Source organism: Heteronotia binoei, chromosome 1, assembly GCF_032191835.1.
Source record: "Heteronotia binoei isolate CCM8104 ecotype False Entrance Well chromosome 1, APGP_CSIRO_Hbin_v1, whole genome shotgun sequence".
NCBI classification, from domain to species: Eukaryota; Metazoa; Chordata; class Lepidosauria; order Squamata; family Gekkonidae; genus Heteronotia; species Heteronotia binoei.
Window position 1 is genome coordinate 238,795,278 of NC_083223.1, and position 17,722 is coordinate 238,812,999.

The window sequence follows — 17,722 nt, forward strand, 5'->3', positions numbered from 1 at the left end:
CTAAACCAATCAGTTGTTCCATATCCTGTTCTGACAGTTGCTTCTTGACCCTTATACAGGTTTCTTAGGAGACATGTGAGGTGGTCTGGTACTCCCATCTCTTTAAGGACTTGCCACAATTTGTTGTGATCCACACAATCAAAGGGTTTAGCATAGTCAATGAATCAGAAATAGATGTTTTTCTGATACTCCCGTGCTTTCTCCATAATTTATCGAATGTTGGCAATTTGATCTCTAGTTCCTCTACCTCTCCGAAACCCAGCTTGAACTTCTGGTAGTTCCCGATCTACATACTGCTGAAGCCTAGCTTGTAGGATCTTTAATATGACCTTGCTGGCAAGTGAAATGAGTGCAATGGTGCGAACATTCCTTGGCATTACCCTTCTTTGGGATCGGAATATAAACTGATCTTTTCCAATCCTGTGGCCACTGTTGTGTTTTCCAAATTTGTTGACTTAATGTGTGCATCACTTTAACAGCATCATCTTTTAGGACTTTGAATAGCTCAACTGGGATACCAACATCTCCCCTCGCTTTGTTGTTAGTAATGCTTTCTAAAGCCCATTTGATGTCTGGCTCAAGGTCATCGATTTCACTGTCATGGTTGTCCGGGACATTGAGATCCTTCTTGTATAATTCTTCTGTGTATTCTTGCCACCTGTTCCTGATCTCTTCTGCTTCTGTTAAGTTCCTACCATTTTTGTACTTTATCATGGCCATCTTTGCACAAAACATTCTCTTGATTTCTCCAATTTTCTTGAAGAGATCTCTTGTCCTTCCCATTCTATTATTTTCCTCTATTGCTTTGCATTGTTCCGTCAGGAAGGCCTCCTTATCTCTCCTTATCTAGGAAAGCTATAATCAAATGGTCACTGTGATGGCATGCACCTTGGGCTCTACATCACTTGAGAGTCAGTTTGGTGTAGTGGTTAAGTGCATGGACTCTTATCTGGGAGAACCGGATTTGATTTCCCACTCCTCCACTTGCACCTGCTGAAAAGGCCTTGGGTCAGCCATAGCTTTCATAGGAGTTGTCCTTGAAAGGGCAGCCGCTGTAAGAGCTCTCTCTGCCCCATCTACCTCACAGGGTGTCTATCGTATGTGTGTGTGTGGGGGGGGGGGGGAGGTAAAGGAGATTGTGACTGCTCTGAAATTCAGAGTATAGGGCGGGATATAAATCCAATATCTTCTTGTGCCTTCAGTTCACTGTTGGTGTTTGGAGACCATGATCCTAGACTCATAAAACTTGTGTTAAGTCCCTTACTTGACTTACCTTTGAAGGAATCTTGGATAATAAACTGGATATAAAATGTAACTCTATTTGTGTTGATAGGTTATGGCTGTTGGAGTGCATACAGTGCTTCCTCTAAGCTGAGTTAGTGTGAGCTAGCTCAGTTTTTTAGCCTCCTGCTCACACATTTTTGTCTTAGCGCAGGAAAAATGGCCCCCGAGCAAACTAATTTATGCAAGAGCTCACAACCTTAATGCCAGTAGCTCACAAAGAAGATTTTTTTCTCACAAGACTTCACAACTTAGAGGGAGCATTGGGTGCATATGATACCAATTCTGTAACAATTTCACCCCTCTCTCTCTCTCTGTCTCTCTCTTTGCTTAATGTTGTATCTCGATGTTGTAATGAAGATAAAAGGAGGATGTATGATGCTCTTCGCTTCCTGGAGGGAGATAAAAATGTACTAGTTAGATATGTCAATATTCTGCTATTACCACAGTAGCATCTTGTCAGGCTCCCAAGGTGATCCAGCCCCCTGGTGTTTTGTACCCCTAGTCCAGCTCTTTTCAGCAGCCTCAATATTACTTGAACAGTCTGGTTTTGATCAGTGAGCCTGGTTTAAATCTTTGTGATTTGAAACAGCAGACATTTCCACAGGAAGCACCCCACAGTGCTTATAGTGTAGGTCACTTGTGATGTACATAAATGCAGTCTGCATGCTGTCTGTCATGTCTCCCATAGCATTCTAACGAATCATAACCAGTCCTTCTGTCTCTGGAGTCGACCAGAGGTTGGATGCATTATTTGAAACCAGTTCCACTTCTTTCTCTGTATTGCCAAATGCCTTCCATCCTCCTATGAAGATTTAGCATCTAGGGACAGGCTCAGTTCAAAGTTCTGGGTCTTACCTTTAAAGCTGGGATCCAAATACTTGAAAAAACTGCCTCATGTGCTAGTTGAGAGGCATGTTTGGTCCCTCTCCATTAGAGCAATCTATGGGTAAGGACTTGCAGTGGGCTGTGTTAACCCTGCATGCTGGATCTTGAGCCCCTGTACAGCTGCCTTTCCTTTTTGCTTCTTTACTGAAGGATCTGATGCTAGCCCACATACATAGAGGTCTGTGCCTCCTGCTTCTCTTTGCACACATGCTTAAAAGAGCAGCAGGTTGCCGAGGAGTGGAGAGGATTCCTTTTAAGCACAGGCATGTTCAGAAACTCTGGCTGATCTTGCTGTCATCTTTGAACCCAAGGTGGTAGCCTAGGACCCAATTGTTACAAGCACATTCTTTCCATTAAAAGGGTCCCTGATTCAATCCCAGATGACAAGTGTTTAGGAAGCTTTTCTTGGCTGTCCCTGACTGGAGAGCAAGTACCAGATGGAGTAGACAGTACTAAGCTAAATGGAGAAGTAGGTTTAGTTGATATAAGGCAGCTTTGATTGGTCACAGAACTAGTAAAGCATAAAGAAGAAGACGACCGCAGATTTATACCCCACTCTTCTCTTTGAATCAGAGTCTCAGAGCTGTTTACAATCTCCTTTATCTCCTTCCCCCACAACAGACACCTTGTGAGGTGGGTGGGGCTGAGAGAGCTCTCATAGCAGCTGCCCTTTCAAGGACAATTCCACAAGAGCTATGGCTACCCCAAGGCCATTCCAGCAGCTGCAAGTGGAGGAGTGGGGAATCAAACCTGGTTCTCCCAGATAAGAGTCCACACACTTAACCTCTACACCAAACTGGCTCTCTGTATGGCACCCTCACTCATTATGCAGGTATCCACGGGGCATGTCCAGCCATTCCAAAGTGTGCTACCATTCCAAAACAGGAGCAGGGTGTTCCTTTGGTGTAAAAAGCCTTGGTTATCAAACTACACATTGGTCTTTCTCTCCTCCCTCTCATGGTGCCATAGTTTGGTTTTTCTTAAAACAATTTTCAACACCATTACCAAGCTAGAATTCCCAGATTTTCTTGGATGAAGCCATGACAATTAAAATGGAATGAAAACTGGCCCAATAGTGCAGATATGGTAGCCATATCTTTTTCAGTCCTCCTGTGTTTGTATTGTTGAGATGCATGTGTGTGCTCTTAGTTTGTTTTTATCGCATGGTTTCAAATTATATGAGTCTCCTCGGCAGCCTTTCTGCTCTTCCACCTCACAGTCCCTCTCCCTGTCATTTTGCACTTTGTCAGAACACAAAATACATGTACATCAACATGGTGGCACCTTTGTGAACCTGCTGAATATTATGAGATTCTCATGGTCATTCTTAGTGAAATCCTCCTTCAAGGACTGTGCTGCCATGTTTGCAGTAATGATTTTAGGCCAGGATTGCGCTGCCAGTGGTGGTTTGAAGTTGCTGATGATTACTTGTTTGTGCTCCAGCTTTCAGAATCTGGGTATACAATGTGTGAAGAAAAGGGAGCTCAAAGAATCCATCATCTCACGAATCACAAATAACATCAACCCCTTTGGTGGTAAGTTGAATCAAAGATGCATTGGAAGACTTCAACTGATTCTGCGTTAACCTTTGTCCCGGTCTTGTTCTAGGTTCATGAGTGGAACACTAAGAAAGACTTCACCCACGTCTTCATCAAGTCTATTTTGAAGAGGCTATTATTCTCTAAGACTGTTGAGAGACTTTGTGGGAAAATTTCAAGTATTGAATATTCAGTGTTCCTTAGTTTTGTTTTTGCAGTGATCTAATCTGAACCTTCGCACCCAGGAAGGGCTGCAGCTGGCTCAGTCAAAGGTAGTAAAAGACAACCTTGGCCACTGTTGACACCTGTTTATCCAACATGAGTCCTGGATTCAGCAGCACCCGCAAGCTATGAACTTGCTCCTTTGGGGGGATTACAACCCCACCCAGAACAAAGGATAACCCATTTTCTGTATCAGACCCCTCTTACATCAGTAGTGCCTCTGTTTTGTTGGGATTAAGTTTCAGCCTCTTAGTATTCATCCATCCCAAAATTGCCTATAGACACACCTTTTCACTTTCCACAACCTCCCTGGGATCTGCTGGTTGTGCAAGATGGACTTGAGTGTCACCTGAATATTGGAGGCAACTCAGCCCAAATCTTTGGATGACCTCTCCCAGCAGCTTTACATAGATGGTGAAAAGCATGGGGGACAAGATGGAACCTTGGGGAACCCTGCAGACCAGAGGCCAAGGCACAGAGCAGCAGTCCCCCAGGTCTGCACTCTGAAACCTACCCTTGAGGTAGAGCTGGAACATCATGACATAGCATTTGATATTTCTGAATTGTGCCAGTGTGCAAGCCAGTTGTGACTGCAGTGAGTCACAATCGACAAAAGGCATGGCAGAATGATTGGAGAGCTGCTTCCCTTATATGTTGCTTGCACTAAAAGGTCATACTCTTCATATGATTGACACTGTCACCAGTGTGGGATAGAGGTGGGTGGGACAACTTGCCACCCACATGCCAAGCAGTCATGCTACTGGTCCTCTGCTACTGGTCCTCTGCTACTGACTCATAGATGAAGTGACACATTTCCTTGTTACATTGTAAAGGCTCAATGTCTCAATTAACTGCCCTTTGTTATGGTCAGTTTACAATAAGGTAAGGTTGCAAGTGAGCAGGAAAGCTGAATGGTGTCAGTTCATGTTTATTTCCGTGTGCGGAAAGTGGACCCCAGTGCCCTCACCCAACCCGTAGCACACAAGTCTCTAGCCCCCTTACTTGTGGGTCCCCTGACTGACCTTGCTTCTGTTTCAGCCGTTTCCCTGCACTCTGCGTCTTCCGCACTTTCCCCACTTCCTTCTGCTTCTTCCTCCCCCAAGCAGGATCTGCAGCCCTTAAATCCCCTTTGTATTCCTGTGTCCTCAGCTGTGCTCCATCCCCTCACAGATGGCAACAGAAATTCAGATAAATTGCTCTGATTTGGCAATGTTTAGTTCTCTAGTTGTAACTGTCTATGTCTAAGTTATGGAAGAGAAGGAAAATTGCTCAAATTATTTGTTTAGAATAATATGGGCTTCAGAAGTTGGCTGCTCGTGGTACAGAATTTGGATGGCTCAGAATTTTTTTTTAACAGTTTCTGTAATTTAAAAAAAAAAGATAAGCAAGACCATAGTTTAGACCAGTGCTTCCCAAACTGGGCGATATTGCCCCCTGGAGGGCACTGGAACGATCCAGGGGGGCAGTAGTAGCCTTGGGTGCAATTGAGGGGCGGTGAATAAAAATACGGGGGCAGTGGAAACATGAAAAGAAGAGGAGAGAGGAGAGAAGAGGGTAGGAGGTGTTAAAACATCGCATTTCTGGGAGGTATCCAGAATTTGTAATTTAGAGAAAAATTCCCATTAACAAAAATAGAGGGTTCCTTTTTGTCTGCTACTTAGTGCGATTTCACCCAATTAGACTAATAATGAGGACCAGAACTCCTTCCACTTAAAATATAAGAAGGATGCAGTTTATTTGCAAGACTGAATTAAAAAGAGGTGTACAAACAAGAAACACATAAACAAAAAACCTTACTAGCTATCCTAGCCAATACTTGCTACAGCTAGCAGCTTCTCAAGGTTGCTTGTAGTTTCTCTCTCAGCAGTACAGTTCAAGTCAGGACAGTGGAAGCACTAAGGCAATTGTACAAACTTCTCTGAAGAGTTCCAAACTGCAGCTTTCTCCTCACAAGGTTTTCTGCAGAGCATCAAGCTTCTTAGAGCAGGGATGGCCAATGATAGCTCTCCAGATGTTTTTTGCCTACAACTCCCATCAGCCCCAGTCAGCATGGCCAATGGCTGGGGCTGATGGGAGTTGTAGGCAAAAGAACATCTGGAGAGCTACTGTTGGCCACCCCTGTCTTAGAGTCCTCTGGTTACCAGGTGGTTGCTTCTGTTGATTTTAGCCAACTGCAGTGCCCCAGACACAAGAGTGTCTTCTGCAGGGGTAGTGTGTGGGAATAGGCAGGGTAGGCGACTGCCTAGGGCGCCCCCTTACTCCCCCTTCCCATGTGGCACAATCTTGCCAGCCAGCAGGCAAGTCGAGAGCCCCGGGTGGTGTTGCCATGCCACCACTTTTCTTCGCAGGGCAAATGTTGCCTGTGCTTGTCGGAGGCTTCGAAGGAAGCCTCCAAAGAGAGCTCCATTTTACCACTTCCTGCTGCTTTCAGGTTGAAAGTGGCTGGGCGGCGGCACCTTCCCATTGTACTAGTCAGAGCTGATGAGTGCAATGGGAAAATGCTGCCCACCCAGCTGAGTTTCCGCTGGGGATTGAACTCAGGTCATGAGCAGAGTTTAGGACTGCAGTACTGCAGCTTTAACACTCTGTGCCATGGGTATTTTCCAGGTAATGATGCAGACAAACACATGGTTGATGAAACGTTCAATTTCTTGACAGGAGGCTTCTGCGACTTGTGGATGGGGCACTATGGCAGTCTAGTCTGTCCTCCCAACCCAATCTTGTAGCTATGACACAGTCATAAAAAAACTTAGCAATGACCAACTATCATTGCATCAAAAAAGCCTCTTCAAAGAAACTTCCTTATTCTTTCATGTCATTCCGGAAGCAGTTAAGTGTTTCCTGGATTGCCTGAAGCCAGGAGCCCGCTGCTGGCTGCCTGCTTCATTAATTACTTCATGTTTCCCAACCTTTGACCTTACTTCCCGCGGAGCTGACTGAGATAAACAGATATAAACAGCTGCTGCTTCAAATACTACTCTAATCTCTGCACTGCTGATGGTAAGTAATGATTTCAAAATTTAAAAAATTGCAAAGGTGGCTTTTCCCCAACTATTCATGTGGGGGGTAGGGTTCCCAAGTCTGACTCAAGAAATATCTGGAGATTTTGGGAGTAGAGCCAGGAGACCTTAGGTGGAGCCAAGAGCAAGGTTGTGATAAGCACAATTGAACTCTGAAAGGAGTTCTGGCAATCACATTTAAAGTGACTGCACATTGTTCAAATGCCTTCCTTCAATTTGAAAAAATGAAGGATAGGATCTCCTTCTTTGGGGCCTCATAGAAACGGACCCCTTGGTCTGTTTTGAAACTTGATGTTTTGAGTAGTGGCACTGGATGCTATGCTGAACATTTGGTGCCTCTACCTCAAAAAACAGCCGCCCCAGATACCCATGGATCAATTATCCATTATACCCTATTTTTATTTTAATATTATCCTTTGTTATCTTAATTTTCTGTGTGTATAAATTTTCAAGTTGGAGACTGCAAGGTTGCCAGTTTGTTGGAACTGAATCTTTTTGAAAGAGAAGTGGATGAGCAAGACTGAGAAGTAGGACTTAACTGACTACAATGTTGTGCAAGCCAGAACTAATTGGTGAATTGAACTCAGACTGCCTGTTGCTTTTCCTGTTTACTGCTACATGCATATTTTATCTTCATTGGTTTTGTTGAATTGTTCTGTATGATGGAAGTGATGCATTTTATACTATATTTCAATTGCTGTTACCTGCCCTGAGCCCACTTGCAGAGAGGGTGGGATAATAATTATAATGAAATTTCAAAAATTCTCTGTGTATGCAAATGTTACTATGGTTGATTTTATAAAATAATTTTAGAATTTCAAGCTTTAGAGTGTCTTCTTTACAACATCTTTGTTTACCCTGTGTGCAAATATGTCACTGCATCTTTTAATCCACTTCTTTTTTTTTCAAGTTAAACAATTTTATTTGGTAATATATGGTAATTATAGCCAATACTAATAAAATATTAATAAACACTTACTACCTTCCCCATACATTACACTTTCCCCACCTCCCCTCCCCCCAAATCTTGACTTCTGCCAGTGCCAATTACCTAAAATTCTAATATCAAAAGGTATCTTTAACTTTAAAAGAATCTTAATAAAAATAAAAAGATATATATATATATATATATATATATATAATTTTGCTGAGAAATAAACAAACACATTTTTTATACTTTATAAAGTCCCACCCAGTTATTATAGTTCATCTCCTTTCTTCTGCTAAAAATCTAGGTGGTATTCTCAAAAATCACCCAATGTCCTTTTACTTTCCATTCTTTTTCTATATATCTTCCGAATTTATTCCAATCCCTTAAATCCAAATCATAGTCTTTCAAGATTCTTGTAAATTTATCCATTTCACTCCATGACATGACTTTTAAAATCCAGTCCCATTTTTCTGGTATTTTATCTTGCTTCCATAACTGCGCATATAATGTCCTAGCAGCTGAAAGCAAGTACCAAATTACAGTTGTATCTTCTTTTGGAAATTTCTCCATTTGTAATCCCAATAGGAAAGTCTCTGGAGTTCTCTTAAGTTCATATCCCAAAGTTTTAGAGATTTCTTGTTGAATCATTTGCCAAAACTGTTTCGTTCTTTCACAAGTCCACCACATATGGTAGAAAGAACCTTCATGCTTTTTACATTTCCAACATCTATCTGGCATCTTATTGTTCATTTTTGCTAACTTTTTAGGAGTCATATACCACCTATACATCATTTTATAACAGTTTTCTTTAATATTATAACATGTCGAAATTTTCATAGAGTTCTTCCACAAGTATTCCCTTGTTTCCATCTGTATTTCTTTATTAACATTAATTGCCCATTTTATCATTTGAAAGAAAGAGAGCAACCTGGTCTTGTTCCCTTACTAATTATCATATTCTCTGTAAGATCCGCATTTATGCAAAGTTTTCATGCTGTTCAGTATATATATCTCTTTCACCATTCTTATAAAGCTTTCCCCCAATTCCATTTTTTCCATCACTGCAAACATAAAGTCCCAGTTTAAATTATCAAAAGCTTTCTCTGCATCCACAAAAAATAAAGCGACTTCTTTTTCTTTCATAATATTCTACAATATTTACAACAGCCCATTTTATCATTTGAGAGAAAGAGAGCAACCTGGTCTTGTTCCTTTACTAATTATCATATTCTCTGTAAGATCCGCATTTATGCAAAGTTTTCATACTGTTCAGTATATATATTTCTTTCACCATTCTTATAAAGCTTTCCCCCAATTCCATTTTTTCCATCACTGCAAACATAAAGTCCCAGTTTAAATTATCAAAAGCTTTCTCTGCATCCACAAAAAATAAAGCGACTTCTTTTTCTTTCATAATATTCTACAATATTTACAACAGTCCTTAAATTGTTCCTAATTTGTCTTTTGGGAAGAAATCCTGCTTGTTCCTCCTTAATAAAGTTCATCAAGTATTGTTTAAATCGTTCTGCTAAGATTCTTGTATATATTTTATAGTCATTATTTAACAATGAGATTGGGCTGTAGTTTTTTACATTCGTGACATCTCTATCCTCTTTTGGAATCAGCGAAAATACTGCTTCCTTCCATGTATTTGGTATTTTCCCCTGCAGTCTTATAATATTCATCAGTTTTTGAAGCTTCGGTGTTAACTCTTTGAGAGTTTGCTGTATATCCATCTGGACCAGGTGCTTTTCCCATTTTCGTTGAAATAATTGCTTCAATTTCTATTTTTTCAATTGGCTCATTCAAAACTTTTTCCATATTCTATGTTAAGGGAGCTATTTTAATTTTCTTCAAATATACTTCCGTCTTCTCTTTGTTTATCTTAAAACTGGAGAGCCAGTTTGGTGTAGTGGTTAAGTGTGCGGACTCTTATCTGGGAGAGCTGGGTTTGATTCCCCACTCTTCCACTTGCACCTGCTAGCATGGCCTTGGGTCAGCCATAGTTCTGTTAGGAGTTGTCCTTGAAAGGGCAGCTGCTGTGAGAGCCCTCTCCAGCCCCACCCACCTCACAGGATGTCTGTTGTGGGGGAGGAAGGTAAAGGAGCCGCTCTGAGACTCTTCGGAGTGGAGGGTGGGATATAAATCCAATATCATCATCTTCTTCTTCTAAAACCTTTAAACAATTTGGCATAATATTTAAAAAAATCTCTTTTGATTCCTTCTTGATCCACAATCTACCACCAACTACTATTTTATTAATAATTTTATTTTCTCTTTTTTTCATTTGCCAAGCCAAATATTTTCCAGGTTTATTTGCTCCTTCAAAAGATTTCTGCTGCAATCTTTTCAGATTCCATTCCAATTCTTTATTTAACAAATGTCTCATTTGTGTTTGAAGTATTGTAATTTCTCTCATAATTTTCTTTTTCCCAGGTCTCTTCCTCAGCTCTCCCTCTTTTTTCTTTATTTCATTCTGAATGTCCAACAATTGTTTTTCCTTTGCTCTTTTATCTTTATTATTCAGTGTAATCAGTATCCCTTTCATTACTGCTTTGTATGTATCCCAAACCATTTGAAATTCAATATCCTCATCATTTATTTGGAAGAAAGCTTTAGTTTCTTTCTCTAGAGATGCCACTATTCCTTTATTTTGTAGTAAATCTTCATTTAGCCTCCATCTTCTCGCCTTTTTGGTTGACTTAGTTGACCACAATAATGGATTATGATCTGCTCCTACTTTAGATAAGATCTCTATTTTCTTTGTAATAAAACCTAAGTCTTTTGTACCCCACAACATGTCAATTCTTGAAAAGGTATTATGTCTTGCTGAAAAAACGGTATAGTCCCGCACTTCAGGGTTGAATTTCCTCCATATACCTTCTAAATTTTTCTGTTTAACTAATTCAAAAAAGGACTTTGGCAATTTCCCTTCTTTATTATTTTTTTCCCAGATCTATGCATTCTTAATTATTCCATTAAAGTCCCCCATTATCATAATTTGTTCATAAGTCACATTATCCAATTGTTGTGTAATGTCTTTAAAAAATATATCTTTTGCTCCATTTGGTGCGTACAGTCCCAATAGCAATGGTTTTTTTTTTCCCCATTTACGGTTATTTCCACCGTTATATATCTCCCATCATTGTCCTTAAAAATCAATTTTGGGTTCAATTCTTGTTTGATATAAAAAATCACTCCTGCTCAGCCAGTGAAAAAAATTCAAGCCCCAATTGTTTATTCCATAAAAATTTATAATCCTTTTGTTTAATGTGTACTTCTTGCAAACAAATTATATTACAATTTTGCTTTTTAATCCAATGAAACGTTGCTTTTCTTTTTTGTTGTGAATTTAGTCATTTACATTCTAAGATAATCATTTGTAATCCATCATGGTTCAAATTCTTTATGTTCTTCATAAAAACTACGCAGTTCTTGTGCATTTGTGATTGTGATCCTTTTCCCTTGAAGTTCAAAACTCACACCTTCTGGTATTATCCACCTATACCTTATTTCATTGTCTCGTAATTTTTCTGTCAGTTTCTTGTATGTCCTTCTGTCAGTTAACACTTGTCTTGGCAGCTCCGTCATGATTCTTACTCTGCTGCCTTCAACTGTCAATGTTTTCCTAAAATTTTTATTTATGATCTTCCCCACCATTTTTCTTGTCATGAATTTTATAACCACATATCTTGGTAAATTATTCTTTTTGGCATAGAATGAATTAACTCTGTACATATAGTCATACATATTCCTAGTACCGTCTAGATTTTCCTCCAGAAATTCTGCAATAATTTTCATTATATATTCCTTTAAGTCAGTTTGTTCATCTTTAGGTACTCCTCTCAGATGAATCTGAGTTTCCATCAGTTTGCAGTCATGTATTACCACTTTTTCTTGTATTTTTTTCAAGATGGAATCATGTGCTTTCACTCTCCCCTCCACTTCTTGCACTTTCTTAGATGTTACCACAGTTTCCTTTCTGAGATCCTCTATATCTTTTTTCAAATCTTCAATATCCTTTCTAATTTCCTTTTTGGAGGCAGTTATTAGCTGTTTCATGCCTTTCATCATCCTTGCTTCCATTGCATCCAATTGCTCCTGCATCTTCTCCAGCGAAGTAGCCCTAGTACGTATTGGCTTATGGTCTGACATGTAAAAATACTAAAAAATTGGCCTCACCAAGTTAAAATCCAACTATCGGGTTTTAAAGAATAAATTTTGCTTTTTTCAATAAGCCTAAAATCGCCGTCCCTGGAGCCTCCTAAGCTCAAGTATAAATTTTTTAAGTTTATATTTTTTCCAAAATGGCGGTCGCGACTTTTATGTCCCTTTTAAAACTTTTTTCCCACTTTTTTCTGGAGGCTTCCAAAGTAATTTTAACAATAATGTCCAATAGTATTTACCTTACAATGTTCAAATTCACCAGTTCCACCAGTTTTTGATGTCTCAAGTTCTTTTAAATAACTTAAAATTTTGACCTTCTTGTAATGGCCACCGAAGTTTTTCTATGATTTCTCAGTCCTAGAGTAGGCTGGCTGACTCCTAATTTTCCCTTCTTCACTGAGTACTTCCTGCTTTACTTGCCACCAAATCCCGTTCTTGCTGGTAGAAAGATCTCGCGATGCTTGTGACGTACTTCCTGTATCGTCTGTTAAAACTGCAGCTCTATGACGATGGGGCTTTCCAACCACAACCACAGGTATTCAAAACAATTATTTTCTTTTCTCTTTTTAACACTGTCTTTAAGTATTTTACAATCCCAATTTCGCCCCTTCTCCCCTTCTTTATCAATAGCTTCTATATTCAATCTTCCACCTTTTAAATTTTAACTTTTACAGTTCTTATTAGTCCCGGAATGAAAGATAACGATCTGTACCTTTTGCTATGGTTATCCAAAACGGCTTCGGTCTTTCATAAATTCAGATGTTCAGTAGAATCAAAGAAGGTTTGGATCTTGACAAGCTTAAGTCAATTGAATGACTCTGAAAACTTCTGTAGACCCTGGTATGCAACTCGTATCCGGAAACCCTTCAAAGCCTCAAAGGAGCCCCCCCCCCCCCGGGACTCCCTTTAAGCCAAAATTAATCTCCTAAGAATTTTCCAAGCATGTCTTGGACTAATCTCTAACTGTGAAAAGTAGGCAGTAGGCATTGGATTGCCCTTTTCTACCCCGAACAGAAGTTCCAGTCTGCTCCCCTACAGAGAAGCAGTTTAGCTTGCCATTCTCCAACCCCCGGAAGTCCCCTTTTAATCCACTTCTTGAAGGTAAATTTCCAGGGGGGTGCTGAGTAATTTTTTTTCAAAAAGGGGGCGTTAGGCCAAATAAGTTTGGGAACCTCTTTAAGGGGGCTTGAATAAGATTTCCTGAGATTATTGAATTGATAAATCTCAGTTTGTTATAGGCTGGCAAACCAAAAACCATGCAAATCATGGTTTGTGATGAACTGTTTGACCTTCAGAGGGCACTGCATATAGAGGCTGGAATGCTTGGCAAATAGACTCTGAAAGTATGAAAGCAGTTTGAAACCATTATTTGCTTATGTATTTGGAAACTCAAGCCATGGCTTATGTTCTAACGACAGTCTCTTCAAATCCTGGGTTAATATGATGATCCCAGGTTGTTACACCTCAAATAAATTTTTATTGGGGCTTAGCTCAAAATGGTAGGCCTATGAGAGGTGAGGTGAGCGGATCTCTGTCTGTGTCTATGGAGATAGACCACTGAAAATCCTTTGGTTAATAATGGATTTTATTATGGCATAGGTTTTCAAATAGTTACATCTCAATCAAACAATTTCAAGAATACAAGAGTTTAGCTGATTAAGCATGGATGGGGGAAGGTGATACAATACCTATATCTTGCAGGGTAGGCTCAGTCAGAGGAAATGCAAGGTCTCTGGAGGGAGATTTCTCTTGAGAAGAGGAGGGGTGAGGGTAGGAAGGGGGTGGAGGAAGGAGAGGATGAAGGGATTCCCTTTTTCCTTCTTTTTCTCTCTCGACCCTTTTGCTCTCTGGACCCCAAAACTGACAGGTGGGGTTGCCTGTTTTCTAGGGTAAATTACGTCACGCTAAGCGATTCAATTACCCAATGAGGAGGCAGAGTGTCACACCAATGGAAAATCAGAGTGTCATATGTGGAATATCCAATCAGAGATCATTCGTATCATAGATCCATACCCCAACATAGGAATTTTAATTACACTGGCCAAATGACTTTATGGCCCTGTTTTTCCCAAAACTGATTCCTTTGAAGCTCCCAAAAAGTGATAGATTTCTCCCTTAGTTTCAGACATGGATAGGCATCCATCAAGTGGTCAGGGGACTGGTTGACTTTGATGGCCTTAGCAATTAATTAAAGAAAAATAGAAACTCTGTTAAAAGTAAAAATTGTGAGATCTGTTTGCAGTTATACCACACATTCACAACAAGATGAGCACTTAAACTTTAACCTTTGTGTTTCTGTTGTCTTGCCCTGAAGAGTACCAGAACATAATATGTTTGTGTTGCAGAGTTCTTGGGTTACGCTTATTTCTTTATGCTTTGATAACAAGACTTTAAAGGTTGCCAAAAGAGTGAAGGAATTTTTATAGCTCTGCCCACTAGTCTCTCTGGGCCTGGAACTCTTCATTCCCAAGAGCAGAAAGATGGATGCTTCTCAACCTTTCAGCTGGCCACCATGTTTGTTCTGGCTTGTGAACCAGAATCACATTACAGTCTGCCTTGGGCCAAGAAGGAACTGGATTTTTCTCCCTTATGTGCAAGAGAGACCATTCCAATTCAAATGGGCATTGCTGTGTCATATTAATTTACATTGCAATATCACATTCCAGGGGTGCATGGTTTGGGAATAAGTACAGGGGTGTCTTCCTGGATATCAAGGTGGCTTTGGGCCCATCACACACTCTCAGTCTAACTTACCTCATAGGGTTGTTGGAGGGATAAAATGGTGGAGAGAAGAATAATGTAAGCTGCTTTGGTTTCCCAGTGGAGAGAAAGGTGGAATATAAATAAAGTAAATAAATAAAATAAAAATAGTTTGCAGGTACTCCTAGATTCCTAGGCAGCAACTGAGGCCCACAACCCCCCTCCCGTTTTAAGTCATTTGGCAGCTGTTCCCAAGTGTGTGGGAAATTCCAATAGGTGCAAATTTCTGCTAGCATGATTGTGAGAGAAATTAGTTGGCCTGATCATTTTATTACTACCATATAACAATTGGAGAGCCAGTTTGGTGTAGTGGTTAAGTGTGTAGACTCTTATCTGGGAGAACTGGGTTTGATTCCCCCCTCCACCACTTGCAGCTGCTGGAATGGCCTTGGGTCAGTCACAGTTCTCTCTGAGCTGTTGTCTCAACAGCAGTTCTCTCAGAGCTCTCTCAGCCCCACCTACCTCACAGGGCATCTGTTGTGGGGAGGGGAAGACAAAGGAGATTATAAACTGCTCTGAGACACTGAGTGAAGGGCAGGTTATAAATCCAAACTATTCTTCTCTACTACTTTTTCCTCTAATTTATCTAGTTATTTGCTTCATTTGTACTATTCTCTCTAGTGGGGAACCAAAGCAGCTTACATCATTCTTCTCACAACAACCCTGTGAAGTAGATTAGGCTGAGATGGTGTGACTGGCCCAAGGCCATCAAGAAACCTTCCATGGTGAAGTGGGGTTTGAACCTGGGTGTCTCAGATCGTAGTCTAACACTTTAAGCACTACACCAGACCAGCTCTGTAAAGCCCTAAACTGTCAGAGTCCCAAGGTATTTCAGGGATTGCTTTCTGCCACAATCCTCCATGCACTTTTTGATCTTCTTGGGGTAATGTCTTTTCTGGTTCCTAGCACAAACAGAGCCTTGTCAGTGATAATACCAACATTGTGGAAGGCTCTCACTCAATAAACTCAATATAATCTCTTTCCTCCTTTTGGACTTGGATGAACACATTTCTTAAGCCTGCTCTCCCTGCACACCATGGTCCCAATCCAAATTGGAACAGCATGTGCCTGAGAATTATTCTGAATGTGGAACTCTCAGAGAATATCTGATTGACAGAATCCAAGAGGGATCCGAAAAATATCTTAATGTGAGAATTTATTTGCTTTGCTCTTGATTGGCCTGTTTTATTTGCTATTGTTTTGAGATTTATTTCATTGAATTTTTTTTTTGCCGACGCATTGCAGCTGACTTACGGTAACGCTATTGAGTTTTCAAGGCAAGAGACTTTCAGAAGTCTTTTGATATTGCCTGCCTCTGCATAACAATGCTGGTATTCCTTGATGGTCTCCCATCCAAATACTGACCATGGTCAGTCCTGCTTAGCTTCAGAGATCTGACAAGAATTGGCTAGCCAGGTTGAGGCAGTTCTGATAGATGTTTATTTTATGCTGTAAATGAGCTTGTATAGAGCTATTGAAAATCAGTATGTACACAATAGCTGTTCCACTGATGCATTAATATAACAGTCTGGCTGACCGTTACTAGAAACCTGGACTATTTAGTGTAAATTTATGCCCTGCCTTTTTTCCTTCCTTGAGCTTAAGGCAGTTTATGTAGGATTTCCAGGAGATCGCCTGTAGAGGAATTGACCACACCCATAACTGCTTCTTTTCAGCAAGGTGGTTGTAGTGTGCACAGGGCTTTTTTTGAGCAGGAACACAGTTCTGGCTGGCTTAGTGTCAGGGGGTGTGGCCTAATATGCAAATGAGTTCCTGCTCAGCTTTTTCTACAAAAACGCCCTGTGTGAAACAATGGTGATATTGTGGCCTAATATGCAAATGAGTTTCTGCTGGGCCTTTTCTACCAAAAAAGCTTTGCATATTGCCTCCCCTCCTAATAGCTAAATTATACACCTGGAGATCCAGGGCTTTTTTTGAGCAGGGATGCACAGGAATGCAGTCCCAGCTGGCTTGGTGTCAGGGAATGTGGCCTAATATGCAAATGAATTCCTGCTGGGCTTTTTCTACAATAAAAGCCCTGAGTGTGCACATCTCTTGGGACCAAAATAAATAATTGGACTCATCCAAGCCAAACAATGAAGGGATCATTACAGTTCTGTGAACTGAAAGAGTGAAGTGGAACCCCCCCCCCCCCAATTAAATGCTGTAAGGTCTCCCAGCTGCGACGGCTTCCTTGTGCAACCATATTGAGATCCCACAAGCTAAGAAGCCTGAGTCTCTTTCGCAAGTTGTCACGTTGTCACAAGTTACAGTTCTTCCACAATGAATCTTTCCACTGTAACAGCAGCGTCATGGGAAGGCAGGAGACATGAGGAAGAAACTCTCCTTTGTGGGCTGTCTGCTGTGGTTATTATTACATCACCAGCAAGGGCTGGCTACAACAGGATGTAGCTTTTGAGAGCAGAAATGTGTATAGCAAGCATGTCCGTCCAATAATGGTTTTTTTTTTTTTTTTTTTAAAGAGGCTAGCTCCCCTTTTGTTTTTTGGCATTACCAGAGGGATTGCTCATGAAAAGGGCTGTGGTGCTGTAGGCTGATCAGACAGTGAATGCCACCACCAGCAAGTAGGGCAAGGCACCACAGGAATATAAGATTCAAATTGCACTTTTACATTTTAGGGTGGTGAGCTCAACCTATGCCCCCTCCTTACCACTCTTACGAAAGCGGGATTGAATATGTGTGGCATGAGTAAAGACATCAGGTATTCAAAATATAAGATGGTTTAATAAACAATAAAAAGAGTACATATAGTCAATCTCAGGAAAGACAAAGAAATAGTGAAAACTTGCAGCTGTCTAACTCCATATTTAAATGATACTAAAAGCAAGATAGGTTTGTAATAGGGTTGCCAATCCCCAGGTAGGGGCGGGGGATCCCCAGGTTTGAAAGCCCTC

At 40.6% G+C, this 17,722-nt stretch overlaps 1 protein-coding gene across 1 annotated transcript in view; it reads left to right on the forward strand.

The window, feature by feature from the left end:
• REL (REL proto-oncogene, NF-kB subunit) overlaps positions 1–17,722 on the forward strand; it is a 78,315-nt gene that overhangs the window by 33,570 nt on the left and 27,023 nt on the right. The window contains exon 4 of the mRNA XM_060249638.1: positions 3,613–3,704. Within this exon, the coding sequence (XP_060105621.1) occupies positions 3,613–3,704 (92 nt within the window). The remainder of the gene's footprint in view (positions 1–3,612; positions 3,705–17,722) is intronic.